This window comes from Myotis lucifugus, unplaced genomic scaffold (genome assembly GCF_000147115.1).
Source record: "Myotis lucifugus unplaced genomic scaffold, Myoluc2.0 scaffold_413, whole genome shotgun sequence".
In the NCBI taxonomy this organism is placed as follows: domain Eukaryota; kingdom Metazoa; phylum Chordata; class Mammalia; order Chiroptera; family Vespertilionidae; genus Myotis; species Myotis lucifugus.
In genome coordinates this window covers 581,966-606,611 of record NW_005871461.1, presented here as the reverse complement: position 1 = coordinate 606,611, position 24,646 = coordinate 581,966, and the positions used below count along the sequence as shown (strand labels likewise).

Here is a 24,646-nt window from a genome sequence, read left to right as displayed (position 1 = left end):
CCTGAGATTGGCTTGGGGTAGGGCTGCCCGATTACCAGAATTTTTTTTTTTTTTTTTAGCGTAACTATAGTTAAAATTATTGGTTGTTTAGCTGAAATTTAAACTTAACCAGGCAGAATTTAACGGGGCATCCCGTATTTTTATTTGCTAAATCTGGCAACCATAGCTTGGGGGTAGCCGGCAAAATAAAACCCTGGTTCCTCCCTGTTCTGCCCCATGTCTTTACCGGGTTTAGTTTTCTCTTTATGAGCCAGTCCCCAAGACTGCAGGCCTGACCTTCTCAGGAGGCGGAGCGTGGAGGAGGCTGAGATTCTGCCCCTCACCAACATGTCTGCCAACGCGCCGTCACAAGGGCCTTCCGCCCAGCACAGACATGGCCGCGCGCCGCCGGCGCGGATTGGCTACAGCCCACAGCCCGCCCCCTCCGGCTGGGAGCCTCGGCCATTGGGCGGTTAGAAAATATGGCGGCTCCCGTCCCGCCTCCCTCGCGCGCAGCGTTCGCGGCGCCGGGGCGGGGCCTCAGCTCGGCCGGGAGGCCAGGCCTCCGCTGATTGGCGGAGAGCGGTGGCTGTGGCCGGGGGCTTGTTTGCGGAAGTACAAAGAAGTGCTGAGTAAGCCGAGGTGAGTGACGGGGCAGGGGAGGCGGGGCCTGAGGGGCCCCCCCAACCTCCTCAGCGCCCAGACTTCGTGGTCCTTCCCTCGCACCTTCCCCGTGTTCCCTGAGGCACGTTCTCCATTCACCCTTGTGTGACACCCGAGTACCCCCCACCCCAGATTCCTCCCTTTGACCCTCGGCGTCCTCAACTCCCATCCCGTGACCTCTCTTGTCTCCCAGGAACCCCCAGCTTTGACCGTGGGTCCCCATCGGCACCCCAGCCTGTGTGGCTCCCTTCTGTCCCTAACTTCCTGAGTCAGCCCCTCCTCCCTTCCCCATCTCTCAGTGGCCCCCGCTTTCACTCTGGCCCCACTGATTAGCCCCCCCTTTTTTCTGGGCGCTCCTGAGTTTTCTGCCTGTGTCTTCCCATTTCCTCCCCACTTCCCCCCCATTTGTTTCCCTGCTTGCTCCCCCACCCATGCTCCCTCCGTCCCCATAGCCTCCTCACCCCAGTCTCCCCCAACCCCCTAATCTTCTGTCCACCTCCTGCTCCCACAGATGACCTGGAAGCTGGTGACAGGGTGCATGTGACCCATGTGACCGTGTGACTGGGACAGGCAAGCCCGTGGGTGTGGGAGAGGGAGGAGGGCCTAGGACTCAGGGCTTTTTTTTTTTTTAATAGACTATCAAACAAATACCTTCCCTTCCCCTAAGCTTCTGGATCTTTCCCTCACCTGCCTCTTACCCGCCCAACAGGAAGTTAGGCAGGTTTGGTTTGGCAACACATGTGCTCCACCCTTGGGCTGAGTGCAGTGTTTTTGTTACTGTCTTTGCCTGAGAATGTTACTGGGGTTTGGAGGCTATTCTTCATCCAAGTCTCAGTTTCCTCATCTGTGACGGGGGGAGGGGGGGGGTTGCATTTCCTGCCCTCATAAGGCTGCTGTGAGGTTCAAACTGAGATAATGCAGAAAAGCACAGAGTTGAGATCAGTATGGTCCTGGACAAATGCATGCTTTTGCTATTTTGTCATAGACGAGGAGGGGAAGACAAGTAGAAGGTAACGTTGTCTTTTCTGTAGTATTTGGCAGTATTTATTGATCATGCGCTATGAGTCAGGCTCTCTTCTATGTTAACCTTACCATTCATTCGTTCCTCATGTATTTAACAGATACTGATGGGCTGTTTACTATGCTCTAGGCTGCCCTTGATGTAGCCAGTGTTATTCCCCTTTAACATAAGGAAAGAGGGCAGCTGAGTTGCCTGAGATCACACCAACTCATGTTGGTTGGAACTGGAATCTGGATACAGGACTTGGTGACACCAGAGCCCGTGTGAGTGCCCGGCTGTGTAAGGGTCACTGCTGCTGTCTCAGTGCCCAGGGCACTTTTTCTCCTCCCGTGGGTTACTGTCTTCTTAGATGACAGCCATAGCTTGGGGGTACCCGGCAGTCCTCAAAAGGGGATTTCCTTCTCACTCAGCAGAATAACATCAGCAAGAGAGGGAGGAGGAATTGAAATTGTGTGTGCGCTCACGCATTGCTATAGTGAAGGAGCACCTAATCAGCATTTAAACCTTTGCATGTATTTTGCCTGTTTATCTTCTTTCTGATTTACAGCCCTCTGAAGCATAAGTTCTAGGAGAGCAGAGATTTTGTCTGTTTTGTTCATTCATGTATTCTCAGCAGTTAGAACTGTGCCTGCCATGTAACAGGTCTTCAATAAATCTTTGTAGAGTGAGTCATACATAGAATGGGCCATGCCATCAGCCCAAAGATCTCTTAGTGATTGGTGTCTCCTGTCCAGCTCCAGCAGCACTCCCAGGGCAGTTTGCTTGCAGGCATGGTCCAGCTGAGCAGAGTGAATGAGAGGGACACCTTGTCCTTTTTTTGAAAGAGCCTTTTGCTCTGACTCATATGAATGGCAGTGCGTATGTAAGCCGGGGCCTCAGCTTTTGGAGTACAAGAGCCTGAAAATCAGGCCTGACTCAGCCATCTCCCATTCAGGCTTGCTCCTGAGGGAGTCTGAGGAGTACGAGCTGGGGCTCTGGATTCCAACGATTTTGGTTCAGATCTGGCATGTTACATACCCTCCTGTGCCTCGATTTCCTGGGTGTAAGATGGCAGAAGTGTACCTTCTTTTATGAGTGTCTTGAGGATTAAATATGATAATTACCTAAAAGATGTGGTGAGGCGCCTGGTACCCAGGGGGTGCTGGGTGAACGTAGCAGTGGTGTTGGGGTGCAGGGGTATAGGAGCGAGCTCTTCCCCACTTGTCACTCGCGTAGGAATGAGGGATGAGCTGGGGTCAGAGTGAACGTGTGGAGGGACATTTTGTCTTGTAGGCAGCCTTGGCGGTCCAGAGGCTCAGATGGGAGGTGGAGATGGCATTTGACTTGACCCCCACTTTCATCTAGTCTTTCCTCACACACCAATTGAGTGCCTATTATGTGCAGGCCGTCTGCCTAGTGCTGTTCAGGAGTCTCAGGAAGAAGGCATAAGTCCAGCTGCAGGTAACACCTCCCATCTCCTCTCCCTGGGCATCGGTTTCCCGTATTCCCCACAATTGCTCTTGCCCTCTGTAACGGGCACTTGTGAGCTTCGAGGCAGCCAGCAGAAAGAGAATTCCCTGCCAGCCGCAAAGCAGGTGGCTGTGGGGAGATGCGCTCACGTGCCGAGGTGCAGGAAGGGAGCCCGCAGTGGCCAGCGACCGGGGCTCTGATCAGACCCCGTGGAGCCATCCGCTGCACAGGAGGGTGTCGCTGTCCTGTGGCCATCGCTCCGATCATGGGACATCCTGTCGTAAGCAGCGGCTCAGGAGGCCTGATTTCCAGCTGGAGCAGTTCTGCGTGTGTTCCCAGGGTCCCCACGTGGCCAGTCCCGTGAGGTCAGCTTCCTGGCCCGGCTGCCTGAGGATCCTGTTACGCACCTCCCAGCGGCGTCCTGCCCTCTGGCCAGGCTTCTTGGAGAAGGAGGCAGAGGCTGTGAGAGTTTTCCCCCCTTGGAGTGTGAGCTCAGCTCGTGTCTATAAAGCTGAGCTTTCCAGACCAAAGCGCAGCGTCCCTCCTGGGGCCCAGCAGGAGCCCTGTAAAGGTTCCCCTGGCGCAGGGTCAAGCGCTCCCTGAGCCTTTCTTAGAGGTGATGCAGCTCCGAGTGGTGGGGAGTAGGGTGTGTGTTCTGTTACCACCTGCAGAGGAGTTAGAGAGGAGCGCCTCAGAGGTGCCGGCCTGTGGGCTTCCAACCGGCTCATTCACTAGTTCTCACTGGTTCATTCACCAAACATGTTAGGTGCTTGGCTAAATCACTACGTGCTAGGTGCTTTGATAAACAAATCAGAAGGGGGCAGGTGGGCAGCCCAAACCCACAGATACACCCCCATAAGTACAGGGTAAGGACTGCAGTGTGTGTGCGCTGGGCGGTGGGGGGTACAGAGGCAGGAGCAGGGGCACCAGGGGCTGAGAGCAGGGGAGACACAGAGCATGGTTCTTAGAAGAGGTGGCATATGAGCCCCTCCTTGAAGGACAAGGGATTATTCATTTGTCCAACAGTCCTTTTTGAGAGCATCCTCTGAGACAGAAGATAGGTGCGGGGGCGGGGGGTTAGGGGGTTGAGGGGGGAGGGAGGGTGCAGGGACACTGAAGTCGGAGTGGCATGCTCCGTGAGGCTGCAGTGGGCAGCGTGGCTGGAGCAGCAGTGCGAGCAGCGGGCTAGAGGGTGGGCTGGGCCAGCCCACATAGATGCTTACCTCACAGGGTCTGATTTGCACAGAGGGGTGTAAGATGGGTGGGTGGACCAGGCCCTCATGGTGCGTAGGCACAGAAAGGGCTGTGGGGTGAGCTGGGAGGGAGTGTGGCAGGAAGGGCAGATCCAGTGCCCTGAGGGTTCCCAGGGCGCAGCTGGGCCTTGAAGGAGGAGCAGAGGCTCTGGCAGGAATTGGGGGGGGGGGCATTCCAGGGGGGACAGGCCAGGAGGTGTCCATTCTGGGAGAGCTGTTTCACCATGAGCTCCCCCATCTGCCACACCGATCCAGCCCACTTGACAGGGTGGCGGTGGTCAAGGCTGGCATGGCCGGTGCTGGACAAACGGCGCCTGGTGACCAGTATCCATGTGGACAGCAGCGGTAGTCGTAGCCCCGCCTCTGTGCCACCTGGACTAGTGACGATGCTCCTTCCCAGATGGGCTCCAGGCCCCAGGCTTTCCCACTCATTCTCGTGGGCTCCGTCTGCTGGGAGGACCTCTACCCTGTCCCCAACTTCAAGGCACAGCTCAAGAGTCACCTCCTCTAGCCGTTCTTCCCCGACACGTTCCCCACAAGGGACTGTGTACTTGTTTAGACAGGGACTGGGCGTGGGGTCCCCCTGGGACTACTCATTTTATGAACCCCTTCCAGGAAGTTCACCCAAGATTCTACCTGTTGGTTCCAGCCGCCTCTGATCCCGGTGAGGGCTTTCTGTTTGTTTTTCTGGTGGACAGCAACACGTCCTTCTTGAATTGCTCTTTGAACACCCACAGTTTAAGGCCTCTCGGAAATGGGGATAATAGTGCTTGTCCTTCCTGCCTCACAGTTCCTCCAGGGGCGCCTCACCCCAGCAGCCACTGCAGTTCTTCCCTGAAGGACCTGAGCAGGCAAGCTGGGCCTCTGTGGGGGGCGGGGGAGCAACACTAAGAACAGGCCAAACAGCCAGCCACACTCCAGGGGATGCAAAACCCACGCCTGGAGGCTGCCTGGAGTAGAGTCAGAACTGTTGCCATCACGGTCACCACCAAGCTCTCGTTCGTGTCGTACGGCTTGTGGCGTTTGAGGGCTGCTTGTAGCAGCTGCAGGTGCCCAGCAGGGTAGGGCCGTCAGGTGACCTGGCACCACCCAGGTGCAAAGAACAAGCCCAGGTGAGGATGAGAACAGTTGTCAGCAAGTGAAAGCAAATGTGGACACCATGGGGAGGTCAAAGGGCAAGCAGCTGTGAGAGCGAGAGGAAGAGAGGGTGACAAGGCTGTGCAGGGGAGCGGTGGCTGGGAGGGACCTTACAGGTTGGGAAGGCAGCCGGCTCCCCAGCCCAGCGTCCTGCGTCCTCCTGCTGCAGCTGCGCTGGAAAAACCCCTGGGTCTGAGGTCAGAGGCGGTGGGGACGGGAGGGGGACAGGAATGAGCTGAGCCAGGACGCAGGCATGCGCTGTCCATGCCACACTGGCCACTTTCCCCGTTGGCCTGTGATGATTGTTCCAGGATGTGGCGCGGTGGTTTTCATTTCCTTTCTTCCACCTCGTGATAACAACGGCCACTGTGTGTGTGCCCAGAGCGTCCTGGCCACTTGCCCCGCATTGTGTCATTTCACCCTCCTGCCCAGCCGGGGGCGGGAGGAGAGCAGGTGTGTCCTTTCAGCGGTCAGGCTGCTGTCTGTGGGAGGCACCCCTCGTGGCAGGACCCGCAGGGCGTGTCTCCTCTGGGGCGGGGTACCTTCCTTCATCCAGCTGGACCCCTTAACCTGAGTGGGCTCCCTGCCGATGCTCCTGGCTTCCCCGTTTCCTGCGAGCACCGTTCCCAGGGCAGCCAGCCTGCCCTCCGCAGCCTCCTGCCGTCTTTCTAAGCCACGCCTGGCCCCCACAGGCCCCATCTCCCCTATACGCCTACTTTCTTTTTTAAAATGGAATTTATTGGGGCGACATTGGTTCACAAAACCATACAGGTTTCTATTGTGCGACTCAACAAAACACACTGCATCGTGTGCTCATCGCCCGAAGCAAAGTCTCTTCCATCCCCATCTGTCCCCCCTTTGCAACCTCTACCTACTCCCACCCTTGTTTCCCTCCGGCTACCACCACACCTACTTTTCTTTAAAAAAATAGAATAATTTTCCATACCATTTGGAAAGTAGGGAAAAGAAAAAAATTTCCCATAAAACCTATACCCTTATCTACCCTTAGTATTTTGGTATGTTTTCTATCAGTCTATTTCTCTCTTTTTTGCTGTGCATAATTTCCACTCCATTAAATTATGTAAATTATGTTTTAACAAACTTCTGTGGGCCAAGCTTAGCGCTAGGGGTGAGTGTACAGAGGGGTAGCACCTGCCTTTAAGGAGCTCAGACTCCAGAGCCCGCCCATCTGGCTGTGTGACCTTGGGTGTGTCACTCTACCTCTCTGTGCTTTGATTTTCTCGTGTGTGAAATGAGGATTGCAATGGTAACAGTTGTGTAGGTGGGGGTGCGGACGCGATGGTTAATAGGTGTCAGCTCTTGGAACAGGCCCGCAGCGAGGCCCGTGAGTGTCTGGTGTGAGTAGTAGTAGGAATTGTACAGGAGGATCAAAGGCGAGGAAGGATATTTCAGAGAGACAGGTCAACGCAGACAGGCAAGGAGGCGTGAAACAGCACTGCTTTCTGGAATCATGTGTGGTTTGGAGCTGACAGGGTGGGACTCCAGGGGAGAGGCTGCAGGGGGTGGGGGGGAGGGGGGCAGGGGCTCTGCAGGCCGTGCTTGTGGCCCATGAACAGCACGGGTACGTCGTGGACTCGGTGCCGCTGAGCCTGTCACAGAGTGCCACATGCTTTTCCTGAGTTGTTGGTGAGGCTGGGATTTGAACACAGTTTTGCTCCAGAGCTGTGCGGTGTGCTCAGTGCATCTGCCTCCTGTGGTTTTGTGAGAATAACACGAGACAGTGACGTGATGTGTTTAGCTCAGGGCCTACTACCTAGTAAGTGCTCAGTAAACGCCTCTGATGTAATTATTATTGACTCGTATTCTCTGTTTAGAGAATTAAATGAGGCCTCTTGTTCCTGTTATTCCTAAAGTTGATTTGCTCCTCATCACACAGCCAGGGTGTGACTAGTGTCCACTGAAGTGTCCACTCCCCTGCCCACACCTCCACCCTCGGTCCTCGGGGTCGGACACGCTCTTGGCAGGTGTGTGCCGCACAGAGACAGGGCGGCCTCTGGCTGAGTGTCACCTGACTTTGGTGACACTCACTCGGGAAGGCAGAGTGCTTTCTGGGAACCCAGGAAATAACAAGACATCTAATTCTGTCATCCATTCCCGGCCCGTGTGGCTCAGTGGTTGAGCGTCAATCTATGAACCAGGAGGTCATGGTTCAGTTCCCAGTCAGGGCACATGCCTGGTTGCTGGCTCGATCCCCTGTGTAGGGTGTGCAGGAGGCAGCCGATCAATGATTCTCTCTCATCATTGGTGTTTCTATCTCTCTCCCCCTCTCCCTTCCTCTCTGAAATTAATAAAAATACATTTTTAAAAATATAATCATTCTATCATCCAAACAGGATAATTTAACAGCAGAAACTGTGACCCCGTGAACATGAAACGTAAAATGTCCCCCCAAATAGGTGTTCACTTTTTCTAAGTCTTTTCATTCCTATTCATTTCCGGGAGCTCGGTTTTGTGTTCCCTCGGAGCTCCTTGGGAAACCAGCGTGGCCGGTGTTAAAGGTGTCAGACAAGCACTAACCTCCCTCCCCTGGTGGTTTCTGGTAGAGAGGGGTCACTGGCTTGTTTGTGGAATTGAAATGACCCTGCCAAGCTCTTCGCGTACCAAAAAGTTGACTCTCCCCCTTCCCCACGTAAGGAGAACCGCTCCATTGGCCCAGGGCAGGGCCGCCCGTGTGTGCATTCATTTGATCACCACGGCTCCGTACCACCGATGAGGAAACTGAGTCTCTGCTGGGAAACTGGGTCCGGTCGCCTGTGCCGGTGGCATCTCTCTTACCCCCACAAGGCCTCTTCCCTCCCATCAGTGCCATTCTCTCTCTCCCTTCCTTGTCAGCTCCCTCCAGGCCCAGCATCAGGGGGACCACGCTGGAGGGGAGCCATGGGCACCTGGGCAGGAAACTGCTGCCCTTGGTGAGATGGGAGTCTGAGCCCCGCTAACCAGAGACCCCGATTTCTTCTAGACGGAGGGGGGAGGCAGCAGGGCCCCCCCACCGGCCCCGCAGAAGATGCAGTTCTTCGGCCGCCTGGTCAACACCCTCAGCAGCGTCACCAGCTTGTTCTCTAACCCGTTCCGGGTGAAGGAGGTGTCTCTGGCCGACTACACCTCGAGTGGCCGGATTCGGGAGGAAGGGCAGCTGATGCTGTTCCACAGCTTTCCCAATCGCACCTGGGACTGCATCCTGGTCAGCCCCCGGAACTCACAGACCGCCTTCCGGTGAGTGGTGGTCTGCTGTGACACACACATCTTTCCCTCACTCCCCCAGGTCCCTGGCTTTGGGTCTACATCTGAGGGCTCAGGAGAGGGGTGGGAGAGGGAACCGCTCTTCACTGGAGAGCGGGGCTTCCTAGACTCCCTCCTTCTGGCCCATCCGGGTCCCTGGAGCAGGGGCAGGGGGCACAGAAGACTGGGCTGTTTCCTGCAGTGGGGCTTGACCCATGCAGACAGGGTAAGGCCCAGGGGTCACCTGTCGTCCTGGGTCTTAAAGGCATGACAGTCTTTAGGAGCTAGCCTAGTTTTGTTCAGGAGAGCTTATAACAGGTAGATAGCTGTCACTTCTCAGGGCACACTGGGTCGGCCATGGGCTAGAAGGAAGGGGTCAGAAGCCAGCTGCAGGGCTATTAGGAAAAGGGGAGGGGAGTGGCCAAGGACCTAAAATGCACGGTCCAGAGGTGCGTGGGATCCTGCAGGCTGGCATTGAGTGGGCTTGTACTAACAGCCGCTTTCCGTTTATTTATTCCTCTCGCCATCCCGTCCTCCATCCATCCAGTCACCATGCTCCGAGCACCTCGTGTCTCTGGAGTCCTGGGCCAGGCCCAGCTGCTGCTGTGAGATGACAAAACGCGCTCAGTCCTTGGGGGAGGCCACCTGCACACCAGGCAATACTGCGTGAGGGGCCCACGGAACAGGGGACACAAGGAGGCACCACTTCCTGGTGGGCTCCTCTGTGTGCGGGAGAATGAGTAGGAGTGAGTCAGGCAGAACAGAACGGATAAGGTTGTTCCAGACGTGGGAGGCATGGAGGGGGGACCTGCAGGCAGAAGGCTCCGGCTGGATCCTAGGTGCACCCGGGGCCTTGGTGAGAAGGGAGCCTCAGGGTCATTCTGAGTAAGCAGGTGTGGCAGCAAGAGTCTCAGGAAGTGGCAGCTGGGGGTCAAGGTCCAGCCACCAGGAGAAGAGCAAGGCAACGTATCGGCCCCAGCCAATCAGGTGAGAATTCAGGGCCTGGCTCCACAGGGAAACTGAGGCAGAGGCACCCTAGTGGGCAGGTGGGCAAGAATACAGTTCAGTGGCCAGTCCAGACATAGTTTAAACAAAGCAGGACTAGTTGGAGCTCTGGCTGCCCTTCCCCAGGCCTGCCGCTGAGGGCTGCTGTTCTGGAGAGCACAGCTGACCAGGGCAGTGGGTCCACTCTTTGGAGGGCCACTCAGCCTTATTTTTTTTTTTATCCTCACCCGAGGATATGTTTTTATTGACTTTAGAGAGAGAGGGAGAGACGACAATGTGAGAGAAACACCGATCTGTTGCCTCCCGTACACTCCCCGATCAGGAGTCGAACTCACAACCTTTTGGTAACGGGATGACACTCCAACCAACTGAGCCACCGGGCCAGGGCCATCCTTGCTTTTGAGGTGCCCTGCCCTGGGGGCTCCACACCCTCCACATGCAAATCATCCCCAAGTCCTATGAGTTGTCAGTATCCATTGACGGGATTCCAGCTTTGTCTTGGGAGGCTTGAGCCCTGCGCTGGGCAGACTTCCATCTCGCAGGTTGAACCCTTTACCAGCAGTTTAGTAACTACGCCTGTGCTGGTGCACCTTACCGTCAACATACTTCCGCATGCGGTGCATCAGCGCATCCTCCAGCGGCCTGCGGAGGGGAGCGAGGCAGGCAGCGTCTCCTCGTGTGGATGAGAAAACCGAGGCTCAGGAGTGAGCAGGCTGCTCCAGGTTGCGCAGGAGGCAGTGAAGAAGCAGGATCTTGGCGTCATCTGGTTCCGCATCCATGTCTCTTCGTGTGCAGCTGTTTCCATGTGTTGAGACAGCACAAGAGCAAATTGGGTGGGGTTTCAAGCTAAGCTCATGTCTCTTCTTGGAATTCCTGACATTCCTCACTTGGCTCTGGCGTCTGTCTGCTCTCCTCTCTAACCTGCTCCCATCCAAGCATTTCCGTGTCCGCAAAGGGCATCACCATCCATCTACATGGTTGTGCAATCCAGACACCCAGGAGTGATCCTGATTCCTCCGCCTCCCACAGCCCCATCTGGGTCCTTAACAAATTCTGTTGGTTTTCCTCCCACGTACATCCTGAGTCTGCTTTTCTGTCAGTTACACGTAGGTCCTGCTTGAGTGATAGGAAGCCCCACAGGGTAGTGGGGAAGCAGGATAGGATTTCCATTTTCTCCTAAGTGACAGCCATGGCAGAGAGGGCTGGTGTGGCAGCCCTGCTCCTCAAAGTCCTCAGGGGCCCAGGTTCCTTCTGTCTTGTTGCTCCCCCATGTGTGGCTTCCGTTCTCTGGGCCACCACATGGTCCCAGCTGGCCACCTTAGGTCCAGCTGTCACAGCCACCTTTCCAGCCAACAGGAAGGCGGAAGGGCACTCTCTTTAGGAACACTTCTTGGGAAGTTGCACACATGCCTTCCACCTAAATGCCTTTGGCCAGGAATTAGTCACAAGGGAGGCTGCATTCCAGTCACATTCTAATCCAAAATCAGGGGTCCCGTTACTCTCCATTTTGCTGCTGGCTCTCTTTTCAGGCCATGGTGGCTGTGTGCATGGACTCCTTGCTCCCTGCCTCCTGGGATGTTGCTCTGTCTGCAGTCTTTTTAAAAAATATATGTATTTTTTATTGATTTCAGAGAGGAAGGTAAAGGGAGACAGAGATAGAAACATCAGTGATGAGAGAGAATCATTGATCGGCTGCGCCCCACTGGGGATCAAGCCCACAACCTGAGCATGTGCCCTGACTGGGAATCGAACTGTGACCTCTTGGTTCATAGATCGACGCTTAACCACTGAGCTACACTGGCCAGGCGCTCTGTCTGCAGTCTTGCCCTCCTCTCAGAATCATCTTAGAGGACAAATCTGATTACCCACTCCCCTAATCAACTCTTCAAGGGCTGCCATGTCCTTAACACATCAGCTGATGAGCATGGCTTGAAAGGGCCCCTCCTAGGGCCTTGCCTCTCCCTCTGGTCCCATGTCTGGCCTCCCTGTGCTCCTGGCCTTTGCCCAGACTCTCACCTCTGCCTAGAACACTCGCCCTTCTTTGCTGGCCTCACTTCTCCTGCCCTTTCCTGGCTTTCAGGCTAGAATAGGTGCCACTGCTGTGTGTCCCACTGGAATCCCATCCCTGCGCCCAGTGGGCTGCCTGCCTGGTGACCACAGATCCTGAGAGGGTAGAGGCTGGCTCTGTCTTATTCATCCTGGTGTGACTCCCTAGCACATGTCAGGTTTGTGAGATGAGTGTGAAATATCCATTCAGCTTTAACAGTATTTATCAAGGGCCACGGTGTCCAGGCCCTTTGTCGGGGCTGGAGGGGTGAGCTGGGAAGCGTGAGTAGATGGCTGGAGAGTGGGGTGCTGGAGCGGAGGTTGTTATGAAGTGTTGCTGAAATGTCAGAGCCCAGGCCTGGGGTGTGCCCGGGAGTGAGGGCCTCCCCACTGCTCTGACACCCTGCGGTGTGTAGGGAGAAGGCTCAGTATAGCAGACACCCTTTTCAGGGGCTGAGACTCGGTCCTTTTTAAAATTTATTTTATTTTTTAAACTTTTTTAAAGAATTGATTTCAGAGAGGAAGGGAGGAGGAGATAGAAACATCAATGATGAGAGAGAATCATCAGTTGGCTGCTCCTGTACAACCCCTACTGGGCATAGAGCCTGCAGCAACCGGAATCGAACCAGTGACCTCTTGGTTCTTGGGTTGCCGCTCAACCACTGAGCCACACCCTGCTGGATGAGACTCTGTTCTGTACACATCTCCTCCTGTACTTGCCTGGGGGGCTTTGAACTGCAGGAAGGTGTGAGAGAGAGATGCCAGAGTCCTGCTTCCAGCCTGGCCCAGGTGGAGGTGTTCCTGCAGTCCGGTAGCTGCTGGTAGCTGGCAGACATTGCTTTAGGATGATGAAGGGAATCGGGTTTTGGGAGTCCCCAGGTTTGTTGCCTAAGGCCTGTGAATCCACAACACCCCTGCTGGGTGGAGAGATTGGACTCCGGCTGCTGCAGATGGCAGCAGCTGCAATAATGGTATCTGTGGTTTATTAGCGCGTCCCATGTGAGAGGACTCACTCAGTGTTAACTCCCTTATCCTCGCAGCAGTCCCAGCGGTGGGGTTATGACCCTGTCTTACAGGGGAAGAAACGCAGCTCAGAGAAGTTAAGTAACTTGCCCAAGGTCACATGGCTGGTCAGTAGCAAAATGGGATTCAGACCCAGGCATTCTGCCTCCAGAGCCCACCTCTTCCTTTCCTTTCACCAGAGCCACCTGGCAGGGGCTCAGCTCACCTGGGCCCATCCTGGGCCCCGGCCTGACATATGGCCCAGGGCCCTGGCTCTTCCGCTGTGAGCCCCAGGCAGTCGCTTGTCGCATTGCTGTGTACATTGTGATAACGTCCATACTGTGTTCCTGGTACGAATTAATCATTGACTGTGACGTTGACTGTGGCATATGCTATTTGATGAAACCTGCCCGCCCTCACTGGCATCCCAGCAGAAGCAGGCCTCTCACCTCAAGGCACGTGCGACACGTGATCTCCGCTTCGCAGAAGGGGGCTGGCTCTCAAGCCCGCAGTGCTTCTGCGCCTGGACTGCCGTGCAGCTGCCTGTCAGGAAACCTCTTCCCATCCCTTCCATGGACTTTACTTCTTACCGCTTCAACGCCATGGCCATCCTCACAGTCACACCCTTGCACATACTCTCCGCTTTCCTGTAGCTCTCTCTCTCCATTATGTTTGCTGGGCACAACCCCGACAGGAGTTCATTCCCGTTCTCTCCACCATGGCTGACGGAACACCCTTCCACACCCACTGGTCCCACCTCAAATCATGACATCAGCTCCAAGTGACCTGTCATCCTGTTGGCAGCCCGGCATTTCTCGGGGTCATCCCTGTCCGGCTCTCCTGGACGGCATACCTGTCCTCTCCTCTACCTCCAACCCTCCTCATGCTCACCCCCACAGACGGCCTGGCATCTGCCTCACTGAGAAAATAAACAACCAGAAGAGAAGTACCATAAGCTCCCTATACCCCGTCTGCCCAATCGCACCCATGTGCTGGGCCTTCCTTGTTTGTTCCGGCTAGAGATGCTTCACTCATGGGTCTCATTGAAGCCATCCCCCTGTCATCTTTCCTCTCCTACACAGTTCCCCCTCTTTACTGGACATTTTCCATTGTATACAAATGTGCTTTAAAGAACATCTTTCTCGACTCTACTTTCCCCACAGGCACTTCCTATACATGTTTATGAGACATACTGTCCTATAATTTTCCTTTTAAGAAATATTCTAATCAGATTTTGGTGTCAGCTTTATGCTAGACTATAAAAAGAGTTGATAAGTAATCCTCCATTTTCTGAAAATGGTTTAAAACTGATATTTCTTTTTTAAATGTCTAGAAGAATTCATGAGTGAAGCCATCTGAGCTTGGCGTTTTCTTTGTGGGAAATTTTTAAAATATAGTATGCATTAAATTTCTTTTGTATATTTTTATTGATTTCAGAGAGGAAGGGAGAGGGAGAGAGAGATTGAAACACCAATGATGAGAGAGAATCATCCATTGGCTGCCTCCTGCACACCCCCTGCTGGGATTGAGCCCACAATCTGGGCCCTTGACTGGAATCGAACCCAGGACCCTCTGTCCTCAGGCTGACACTCTATCCACTAAGCCAAACTGGCTAGGGCTGTATTCAATTTCTTTAACAGATATAGGACTACCAGATTTTCTCTTTCTTCTTGTGTCAGTTTTGCTATGCTGTGTTTTCAAGAAATTTTGTCCACTTTAAGTTGTCAAATTCATTGGCATAAAGTTGTTCATAATATCCTGTTTTCTTTTTAGTATCTGAAGGCTCTGAAGAGATGGTACTTTGTATTTTCTCTATTTCTTGTTAGGAGTTTGTTGCTTTTAAAAATATATATATTTTTATTGATTTCAGAGAGGAAGGGAGAGGGAAAGAGAAATAGGAATATCAATGATGAGGGAGAATTACTGATTTGCTGCACGGGCCACACTGAGGATTGAGTCTGAAACCCGGGCATGTGCCCTGACCGAGAATCGAACCGTGACCTCCTGGTTTATAGGTCGATGCTCAACCACTGAGCCACACTGGCTGGGCTAGTTTTACCTTTTAATCAGGCAGCACACAGTCGTAGGAGTCTGACTTTTTGTCCCACTTACCATGATGCTTTTGCAATTCATGATTGAGTGTTTTCTAATTATTCCATTTTCCCTCTCTGTCAGCCTGGAAGTTATACACTCTATTGTCTGTTAGTGATAACTGTTAAGAGACAGTTCTCTATGGGTGTCTTGCGTTTCTGTACATCTTGTGAACAGAGACGCTGGTTGCCTTTGCTCGGGCTGTCTATACAAGGATGTCTGCAGTGAGCAGCCTTGGAAGGCAGAGACAGGGTCTCTCTCCAGAGCAGAGGGCCGGCTTGCCTGCTCTCCTGTGTAATAAAGACAATATCTTCCTCCAGAGCAAAGCTTAAACAGATTTCTCATTGACAATTATAGAAGATTCCAGTTCCCTGCACTCAGGGTTTCTCTCCTCTGATGCAACATGAGCAGGTGTCACCTGACCCTCTTCATGTCACCCTGTGGGAACTGGATCCCAGGGAATTGGCACAAATGCTGATACTCTGGCTGCTGCTGTTGCTGTGAGTAATAAATTGCCCTTTGTCTTTGATCCAGGAATCTTGTGTCTCCTGCCAGCATCCATGAAACTGTGTCAGGCTAACTTGTTAGTTTGCAACTAGGGCAAAATCTGAAACCTTCCACAGTTCTTGATAGAACCCTAGAGATTGTAACGCACATCCTTGGCCTTATTGAAGTATAATTGGTACTCTAGAATCTTCCAGAACAATAACCGGGCCTGGGAACCCTATCACTGCATTTACCCCCCTCCAGGCTTCTATGCCATGTTCTTTTTTCTTATTAATACTTTTATTTTAAGCACAGTAAGACATTACATTGTCAATATTCATTTAGATTTGCCTATAAATATACCATTTTCATGGGCTTCATTTCCCCCCCAGCATCTTTATTGTTGATCATTCACCTGGGATAAGGTTCCGTCTACTTCATGAAAATAATTTTATATTTCCTTTTGTTTAGGTCTGCTAATGACAGCCTGCCTCTTTCTCTCTCTCCCTCTCTCTCTCTCTCTCTCTGACTAGTGAAATGTTTTTGCTTTTTGGCGGTTTTTAAAATATTTTTATTGATTTCAGAGAGGAAGGAAGAGGGGGAAAGACATAGAAACATGAATGGTGGGAATCACTGATTGGCTGCCTCCTGCACACCCCGCAGTGGGGATTGAGCCCACTACCCGGGCATGTGTCCTGACTGGGAATTGAATCGTGACTTCCTGGTTCATATATTGACGCTCAACCATTGAGCCAAACCGGCCAGGCTGACTAGTGAAATGTTTTAATTTCAGTTTCATACCTGTAGGTTTTGTGTTTGTCTGCTTTCTGGCTATAGAATTCTCTTTGGTGTTTTTTTCTTTCAGCTCTTTAAGGATGTCGTTCCATTGTCGCTGGCTTTCATTGTTGAGATGCCAGCTGTCAGTGTACTGGCTGTCCTTTGAAGATGACCTCCTCTGCTATTTTTAATATTTTCTCTTTGCATTTTGTTTTCAGCAGTCGTAGTAGGGTATATGTGTCAGTTATTGCTATGTTACAGTATGTTCAGCAATATATGTCATTCTCTGGTATTGCTATGTAACAAACTACTCCAAAATGTGGTGGTTGAAAACATCAATTATTTAGCTCACAAATCTGTAATTTGAGTGGAGCTCAGTGTGAAAGGCTCAGCTCTAGTCTACACAGCATCGGCTGGGGTGGCTTGACTGCAAGGTCCACTGTTAAAATGACTCACTCACAATTGGCCAAGTTGGTACCGGCTGTTGGCTGGGAGTTCATCCGGGGCCGAGGGTCCAGGACCTACAGTCACCTCCATGGGCGCTCAGCTTCCCTGGGGCGTGATGGCGGGATCCCAAGAGAAAAGAGGTAGAAGCTTCCAGTTCCTTAAGGCCTTGGTCCAGAAACTAGGGCAGTAGCCCTTCCGCCATATTCTAGTAGTAAAGCAGCTACAGAGCCAGATTAAAGGGTAAAGAGACACGGATTCCCTCCCAGTGGGAGGAGTGTCGAAGGATTTTGAGCCATGTTCTAAACCGCTACAAAGTCCTTAGGTGTAGACTTCTTCTTCTTCGCTTTCTCCTTCTTCCCCTTCCCCTTCCCCTTCTTCTGCTTTTCTTTTTGGTGGAGGGGGGCTCAGAAGGTATTTTAAATCAGTGTTTTTTGTCAATTTTGGAAAGTTCACAGTTGTTAACTCTTCACATATGGCTTCTGTCTAATTCTTCTGTTTTTGTGGCTCTACTTATTATGTATGTTAGATCTTTTCACTATATATTCTACATCTTTTATCTACTTTCCTGTATTTTCCCATCTTTTGACTCTCCATGCTTTATTCTATTCGTTCTTTTCTGACCTAGTTCCTATCCACTAATTTTATCTCAGCATTGTATAATTTGCTGTTGTACCTAGCCATTTTCTTCATTTTGACAGTTGCATTTTTAAAATTTTATAATTTCCACTTGGTTATTGTTTTTATCGTTTAAAGTTCTTCACCAAAATTGTAAGTCTTCCATTTTATCCTCTTGAATATTGTCCCAGTTATTTTAAAGTCTGTATCAGATAACTTTAACATGTGCAGCCTTTCGCTTATAGACCTGTTTCTGTTGGGTTTCCTTTATTTTGTCGTATCTCATGGGCCTGGCGAGTTGTGATTGTGCCAGACTTTGGATTTGAACAATGCTGTAGGGGTCATCTGAAGCCGAGTTTGAGGTTTCCTTTATGCTTGCGTCTCCCAGGTACCTGGGAACACGCTCACTGGGGACCACCTCAGTCCAGTTTCTGGAACGAGTTATTGGAGGCCGAGCCATCATGCCCTTGTGAAGGCTTTCAGGACCCCAACCCACAGTAAGAGGCAGTCACCAAGGCTCTGCCTGCAGACCCTGACCTCCAGTCCCTGTCCCCGGAGCCTGTGAGGTTGTTGATGCTGCCACGTGTCCCTCGAGCCTCTCGAGTAACAGCAGCCTAAACAGCAGGCTCACGTCCTGGGTTTCCTTAATCCCTGCCCGCCCAGCAGTTCTTCGCTGTCTGACTAGGTATCCAGCGCCTCACGCTGATGCTTTTTATATTTCGTCTGGCGTTTCTGGTTGTCCCCAGCTGGTGACCTGGTTCACGTGACCTCTGCTATTACGGAAGTGCAAGTCCTCAGAGAGACCCCATTTTCTTTTGGGTCTTTCCTATCAGCATTGCAAAGCCGGATTGCACTTTCCCGTTAGGAGCCTTTAGTTGCACCCTCTGCGGAAAACTCCACATTGTCTGTATTTGCTGTCTCCAGTTTCTCACATTCCATTCCTTCTTAAACCCATGCTGATGAGGCTTTGGTTCCCACACTGCACCAGAAGTCCTCTTGTCAAGGTCACTCGTGCCTCAATAATGCCAAACCCAGTGACCGGTTCCAGTTGTCATCATACCTGACACCACAGCAGAATTTGACGTGGAGCACTCCAACATTGAGAGGTTGGCGAGATGAAGCAAAAACCAGCCACGGAGAATGAGGAATGGCCCTTCGATATCCCCCTGTCCTACTCTGTTTTTCTATAGCACTTTTAAAAATACATACACACACATACACACACACACACACGTACTAGTATATATTGATTTCAGAGAGGAAGGGAGAGGGAGAGAGAGATAGAAATATCAATGATGAGAGAATCATTGATTGGCTGCCTCCTGCACGCCCCACACTGAGGATGGAGCCCACAACTCAGGCATGTGCCCTGACTGGGAATTGAACCCATGACCTCTTGGTTCATAGGTCAATGCTCAACCACTGAGCAACACCGGCCAGGCATGATGGCACTTTTTACCAGGCAGTCTGTTTCTCATACTTCCTTATTTGGATTTCACCTTGCTCATTCTGTTGATCTCCCCCATGAGAATGTGGGCTCTGGCAGGGCAGGCAGGGCTGTTGTCTGTTTTGTTCCTTCATTTACCCTCCATTTAGGACAGTGTTGAGTGCAGGTCAGCCTGTCAGTAGGTATTTGCTAAGCGATCGATCGCTCTCCCTGGGAAAGAACAGGCTGGCGCTGCCGAGCCCCTCTCTGGCCCTGGGCCCTGGCTGGCTGCGGGCTTGTGCAGGTGTGTGGGAAACACCTGGTGTGCTGGAAGCCCCGGTCAGACCTTCAAGCCTCCATCATCGGCGGGTAATTACTTCAGCTTTTAAAGTGTTTTTCCGTTTCTGTCTCGGCTGGTCCTCCCAGCACCTCGGTGAGGTAGGTGGGGCAGGTGCAGGTAGTCTCGTTTCAGAGAGGAAAGGGCTAGTTTTAGGATAACAGCAGACCTGGACTCAAACTCTGCTTTTTAAAAGTGAACAAAACTCTCCCCAGCTGGAGTGGCTCAGTTGCTTTAGCCTCATTCGCCCTGTGTTCCAAAAGGTCATCAGTTCAATTCCGGGTCAGGGCACAGGCCTGGATTGTGGGTTTGATCCCCAGCCGGGAGCCTATGGAAAGGAACCAATCCATGTTTCTCTCTCCCTGTCCCCCTTCCTCTCTCTAAGCATGTCCTCGCGTGACATATATATTCTTTTTCATGAATAAAACATTTTTCCTGATTGTAAAAATAATTTCAACTCATTGTACAGAAATGGATGAAGAAGAACGTTTACGTTGTTATGCGATCATACACATTCTGACATTTCCTGTCAGTCTTTTAAATACAGCGTAGATCGCGTATCATACAAAGTGTGTATCCTGCTTGTAAATTTAGCATTATAAAATGACTTGTCCCTGTTCTTTAAATATCTGACTCTCACGGCTGCATAATGTTCCACCACATAGATGTACACAATTTATATAACATTCTACTGCTGGACATTTGGGTTAAATAACATGTTTACTTCCTACTGTGTGGGAGGGGCTGGGCACTGGAGGCCTGAGGCTGTCAGACAGGACAGTCAAATTAGAAAGTGGGTAAAACAAAATCTAAAAGCACCACATAATGGTACTTTTAAAAAAAGAGAGAAGGAAATATTTTCAAATAAAAAGCAAGTCCCAGCTCCATTTAGGGGTGTGTGGGGTGGGGCTGGTAGTCCAGCTGCAGGGGGTCAGTGCACCCCGGGGGGCAGGCAGTGTCCTGTTTGTGAGGACCCAGGGCTTCTGATTCCCGAGGGGGGTGGTCGAGGTCCTCGGCTCATTCTGTCTCCACCTTGGCCCGTCTCGCGCAGACTCTTCCAGCTGGAGACGGAGGCCGAGGCCCTGGTGACCTTCCAGCAGTATTCCTCCCTGCTGCCGCCCTTCTACGAGAGCTCCGCCCACATCCTGCAGGTGGAGGTCCTGCAGCAGCTGACCGACCTCATCCGCAGCCACCCCAGCTGGTCGGTGGCCCACCTGGCGGTGGAGCTGGGCATCCGAGAGTGCTTCCATCACAGCCGCATCATCAGGTGGGCGGGGCCTTGCCGGGTGGGGCAGCAGGGCTGGACCCTTGGGATGTGTGGGCGAATGGGGCCTCAGGGAATCTCTCCCTCCTGCCTCAGTTCTCCGTAAACTCAAAGGTTGCCCAGAACCTTTGCCTTAAAAGGGGCAGCGTTGCCTCTGGGTTAGAGCCTAGAGATGCTGGCTACAGTCAGAGGGAAAAAAACGTAACATTTCTGGAGCATCCATTGGGTGCAGGCCCATGGTAGCTGTTTTATACCCACCATGAACTGGAATTTCCCCAACACCCCCATGAAGCGTTGTCACCAGTGAGAGGTTATGTGGCCTGTGCAGGTCGCTCAGCTGGAGGGGGCTGCGGGGGCTGCAGGTCCTGGGTGGCTCCTTCCAAGGGTCTGGTGGCTGCCCCTCCGGGAGCCGGACCACTGACTCACACCCACTCAGCCAGATGTGCATCATGGTCACAGTCCTGCCCTGAGGTGGCCACACCTCCTTTGCTCAGCTCAAAGCTCCTGGCTGCCCTCTCAGGTGACAGGCCTGTTCTTGACCATCATGGCATTTAATCTCGCAAGCCTGGCCATTTCCTAGGGCAGGCACGGCAGGGATCGATGTTACTTTTTTGTAAATAAAGATACTGAAGCCCAGGGAGGTTCAGAGAATTGCCCGTTGTTAGATTCTGCCATCTGCGGCCCTTTTTACTTATTTATTTAATTTTAATTTTTTTTAATGTTTTCTCTCTTTATTGTTGAAAGTATTACAGATGTCCCCTTAGTTTGTTTGGCTTTTTTCCCATTGACCCCCTCCACCCCGCACCTGCCCCTCCTAGGCCTTCATCACTCTATTGTCTGTGTCCATATATGCATATAAGTACCCTGGGTAAGCGACCCTTTTTAAAATCTTCACCAGAGGCTATGTTTATTGATGAGAGAGGGAAGAGAGAGAGAAAGAGAGAGAGAAAGAGAGAGAGAGAGAGAGAGAGATCTATCTGTTGCCTCCTATACCCACCCCGACTGGGGCGTTTGATGTACAGGACGACACTGCAACCAACTGAGCCACCTGGCCCAGGCCTGCAACCCTTTCTGTGCCACTCCACTGCCCACTTCAGGCTGGTGTGGTCCTGGGGCACATCTCCTATACAGGCGTGCAACTGGCACTGAAAACGGATACAAATCCCATGAGATACAAGTAAATCGTGGCTTAGCCCCGAGTTTGAACCGGCCAGCTGGCGCGTGGCCTGAGTGCTCCTGAGCTCCTAGCCCACTTCCCTCTTCTGCACTTGGGTTTCTCAGTGGCCTGCCCACCTCGTGCCGTGTCCACTCACCTGTCTGCCCCCCACAGCTGTGCCAACAGCACGGAGAGTCAGGAGGGCTGCACGCCCCTGCACCTGGCCTGCCGCAAGGGGGACGCGGAGATCCTGGCGGAGCTGGTGCAGTACTGCCATGCCCAGGTGGACGTCACCGACAACAACGGGGAGACGGCCTTCCACTACGCCGTCCAGGGGAACAGTGCCCAGGTGCTGCAGGTGAGCCGCGGTGGGGACGGGGTGGCAGCACCAGCGACACCGCGCTGTGCCCACAGCTGTCTCTGGGTCCTTGCGCTCAGATGTCACTCGGGGCCTTTCACGGTCCCTCGTGGTCCTTAAGGCCCGAGCTCCGTTGTGGATGGTTCACCTCCATCCACTCTTCCCTCCTTCGCTTGTCAAGGAGACGTGTTCCTCGCCTCTTTGCTCTGACAATCTGGGAAAGTCCTCCAACCCAGCAGGCAGACTCCACTCGCAGTCCAGCCGGTGTGTTTAGTTCAGCAGCTCCCGAGGGCCTCCGGAGAGCCGGACCCCTAAGTGGGGGCACTCGTGGTCCTGGGGGGCCTGAGCTTAACTTTTGTTGTTGTTGATGTTAATCCTCACCCGAGGATATTTTTTCCATTGATTTTTAAAGAGAGAGGAAGGGAGTGAGGGGGAGAGAAAGAGAGAGAAATATTGATGTGAGAGAGAAACATCGATTGGTTGCCTTCCTGCCTGTGCCCTTATCAGGGGCTGGGGTTTGAGCCTACAACCCAGTTACGTGCCCTTGACCGGGAACCAAACCCGAGACTCTGCCGTGCGTGGGCTGCCTCTCTAACCACTGAGCCACGCCTGCCAGGGCCTGAGCTTAACTTTTTACAAGAATTCAAAACAAACACAACAAAATTCCATCTGGATCCTCCTGGCATTTGCGCCAGAGGCATTCCTGTTGAATTTTCCATGAGCTGGGCAGAGAGATAAAAATAAGAATTCTGAGTGAGTAGATCCAGTGACGTTATTGAAAGGCTACTTCAAATATAAGGCAGAAAAGACAGGCTACTGGGCAGTATTTTATTGCCTGGGCTTAGGAGATTCTTCTGAAGATGATATCCTTGCCTCTGCCTTGGCATCAGAATGGAGCTACATTATTCCAGAAACTGTGGATCCATCCCTAATGATTAGTGCTCTCGGGGGAGGGGCTTGCACACCGCTGTGGCATCCGCCCTCACCGAGAACCGCTGAGTGCCCGCACGGGGCCACACATGTCCTGCCTCGGGGCAGGGCCAAGGTACACGCAGCTGCACCTGTCTTCATCGCGTGCTGGTCTGCTGCCTGCCCTGCACTGGGTGTTGTGTGTGTTCTAGTTAATTCTCAGAACACCCTCTGTTCAGGAGGGTCATTCCCTCCTCTCCTTGCTAAAGAAACAGGGTCGGTGACGTTCAAGTTTGCCCAGGGAGGGCCCTCTAGTCGGGTCACCCTGCTGCGTCCCCAGGCTGCTGATATGCCCAGCTGGCCATACGGGCACATAGGATCGTAATTAACCTCGGGGACAGCATTCAGCCCAAGGAGGAAATAAAAGCCTCCCAGCGTGCCTTTTAATACTGATATTTTTTAAAATATATCTTTATTGATTTCAGAGAGGAAGGAAGAGGGAGAGAGAGATAGAAACATTCATGGTGAGAGAGAATCATGGATTGGCTACTTTCTGCAAGTCCCCCACTGGGGATCTAGCCCACAACCCGGGCATGTGCCCTTGACCGGAATCGAACCTGGGACCTTTCAGTTCGCAGGCCGATACTCTATCCACTGAGCCAAACTGGCTAGGGCCTGATATTTTTTAAAATAGATTTTTATTGATTTCAGAGAAGAAGGGAGAGGGAGTGAGGGGGAGAGAATCATTGATGGGCTGCTTCCTGCACACCCCACACTGGGGATTGCTCAGGCATGTGCCCCGACCAGGAATGGAACTGTGACCTCCTAGTTCATAGGTCGACGCTCAACCACTGAGCCATGCCGGCCGGGCAATACTGATTTTTTTTAAATTGAAAAATATCTGCACACGGCAAAAAAAATTCAAGCAGGACAGAAAAGCTAGAAACACTACCCCTCCCTCCCAGACCCCCAGTGCCCTCCCCTAGATATGACCACATTTTCAGTTTCTTTATTCAGAAATTGTCATGCATGCCACAGGCACGCCAGACCACACCCCAGGTTCAGCCAGCTCCCGTTCCCCCCCAAGGCCGCCCTTCTCTGTTGCTTCTCTCTGAGTCTCAGGCGTGTTCTCGTGCAGTCCAGCTTCCCTCGCTGCCGCGGCGGGTGCCCGGGGAGGGACACAGGGACACGCAGGAGCTTCTCTGTGTTGGGCTGCAGCCCACGCCTCTGTTGTGCTGGCAGCTCCTAGGGAAGAGCGCGTCCGCCGGCCTGAACCAGGTGAACAACCAAGGGCTGACCCCGCTGCACCTGGCCTGCCAGATGGGGAAGCCGGAGATGGTCCACGTGCTGCTGCTGTGCAATGCTCGCTGTAACGTCATGGGGTCCCGCGGCTACCCCATCCACACGGCCATGAAGTTCTCCCAGAAGGGGTAAGCCCTCCCTCCCAACCCCACCCTCACCCAAACCCCACCCACACCCCCACCTCACACGGTGCCGGGCCTCACCTCCCTCCTGAGATGCACATCAGATTCTGGCGCCCAGGGCTGGCCTGGCACGAACCAATGTGTAGGGTGTGAATCTCAGTCCACAAACCCCACTGTGCAAAGAATAAAACACCAAATTGCCCTATAATGCACCTTAATTTCTGACCGTGAACCTCCCTTTACCAAACGAGATACAATATTAATCTTTTCTGGGTTCCCCTTTCCAGCTCCCCAGGGGTGGTCCAGTGCTAGAATCTCATGCAGCCCCGACTCGGAGGGGCCCACTGATCTGGGTCCTCTTCCCCCCGAGCTGACCAGCCTGATCGGAACCCGTCTCGCCGCGGTGCTCACGGCTTCTGTGGCCGACTCCAGGCCCAGGCATGGTTGTCAGGGTGGCCAGGGCCCATCTGCCTAGAAGCATTCGTCCCTCCTGGTGGATGGCACTGTGGGCTCACAGGTCCCGGCCCATGTCTCAGGGAGCTCTAGAACACTTTCTCCTTT

The 24,646-nt window shown here is 52.8% G+C and overlaps 1 protein-coding gene across 5 annotated transcripts in view; it reads left to right on the top strand.

The window, feature by feature from the left end:
* Window positions 1–499: 499 nt before the first annotated feature.
* The window catches only part of PLA2G6 (phospholipase A2 group VI), a 39,099-nt gene continuing 14,952 nt past the window's right edge, over window positions 500–24,646 (top strand). For 2 of the 5 annotated variants that reach the window (XM_006102419.3, XM_023743795.1), the window contains exons 1-5: window positions 500–621; window positions 8,483–8,736; window positions 20,026–20,241; window positions 21,569–21,752; window positions 23,904–24,091. In XM_006102419.3, the coding sequence (XP_006102481.1) occupies window positions 8,528–8,736; window positions 20,026–20,241; window positions 21,569–21,752; window positions 23,904–24,091 (797 nt within the window). In that variant the 5' untranslated portion in view covers window positions 500–621; window positions 8,483–8,527. Of the gene's footprint in view, window positions 622–1,537; window positions 1,653–8,482; window positions 8,737–20,025; window positions 20,242–21,568; window positions 21,753–23,903; window positions 24,092–24,646 lie in introns of those variants that run through there. The other 3 variants (XM_014467763.2, XM_023743792.1, XM_023743794.1) reach the window with 3 other exon arrangements.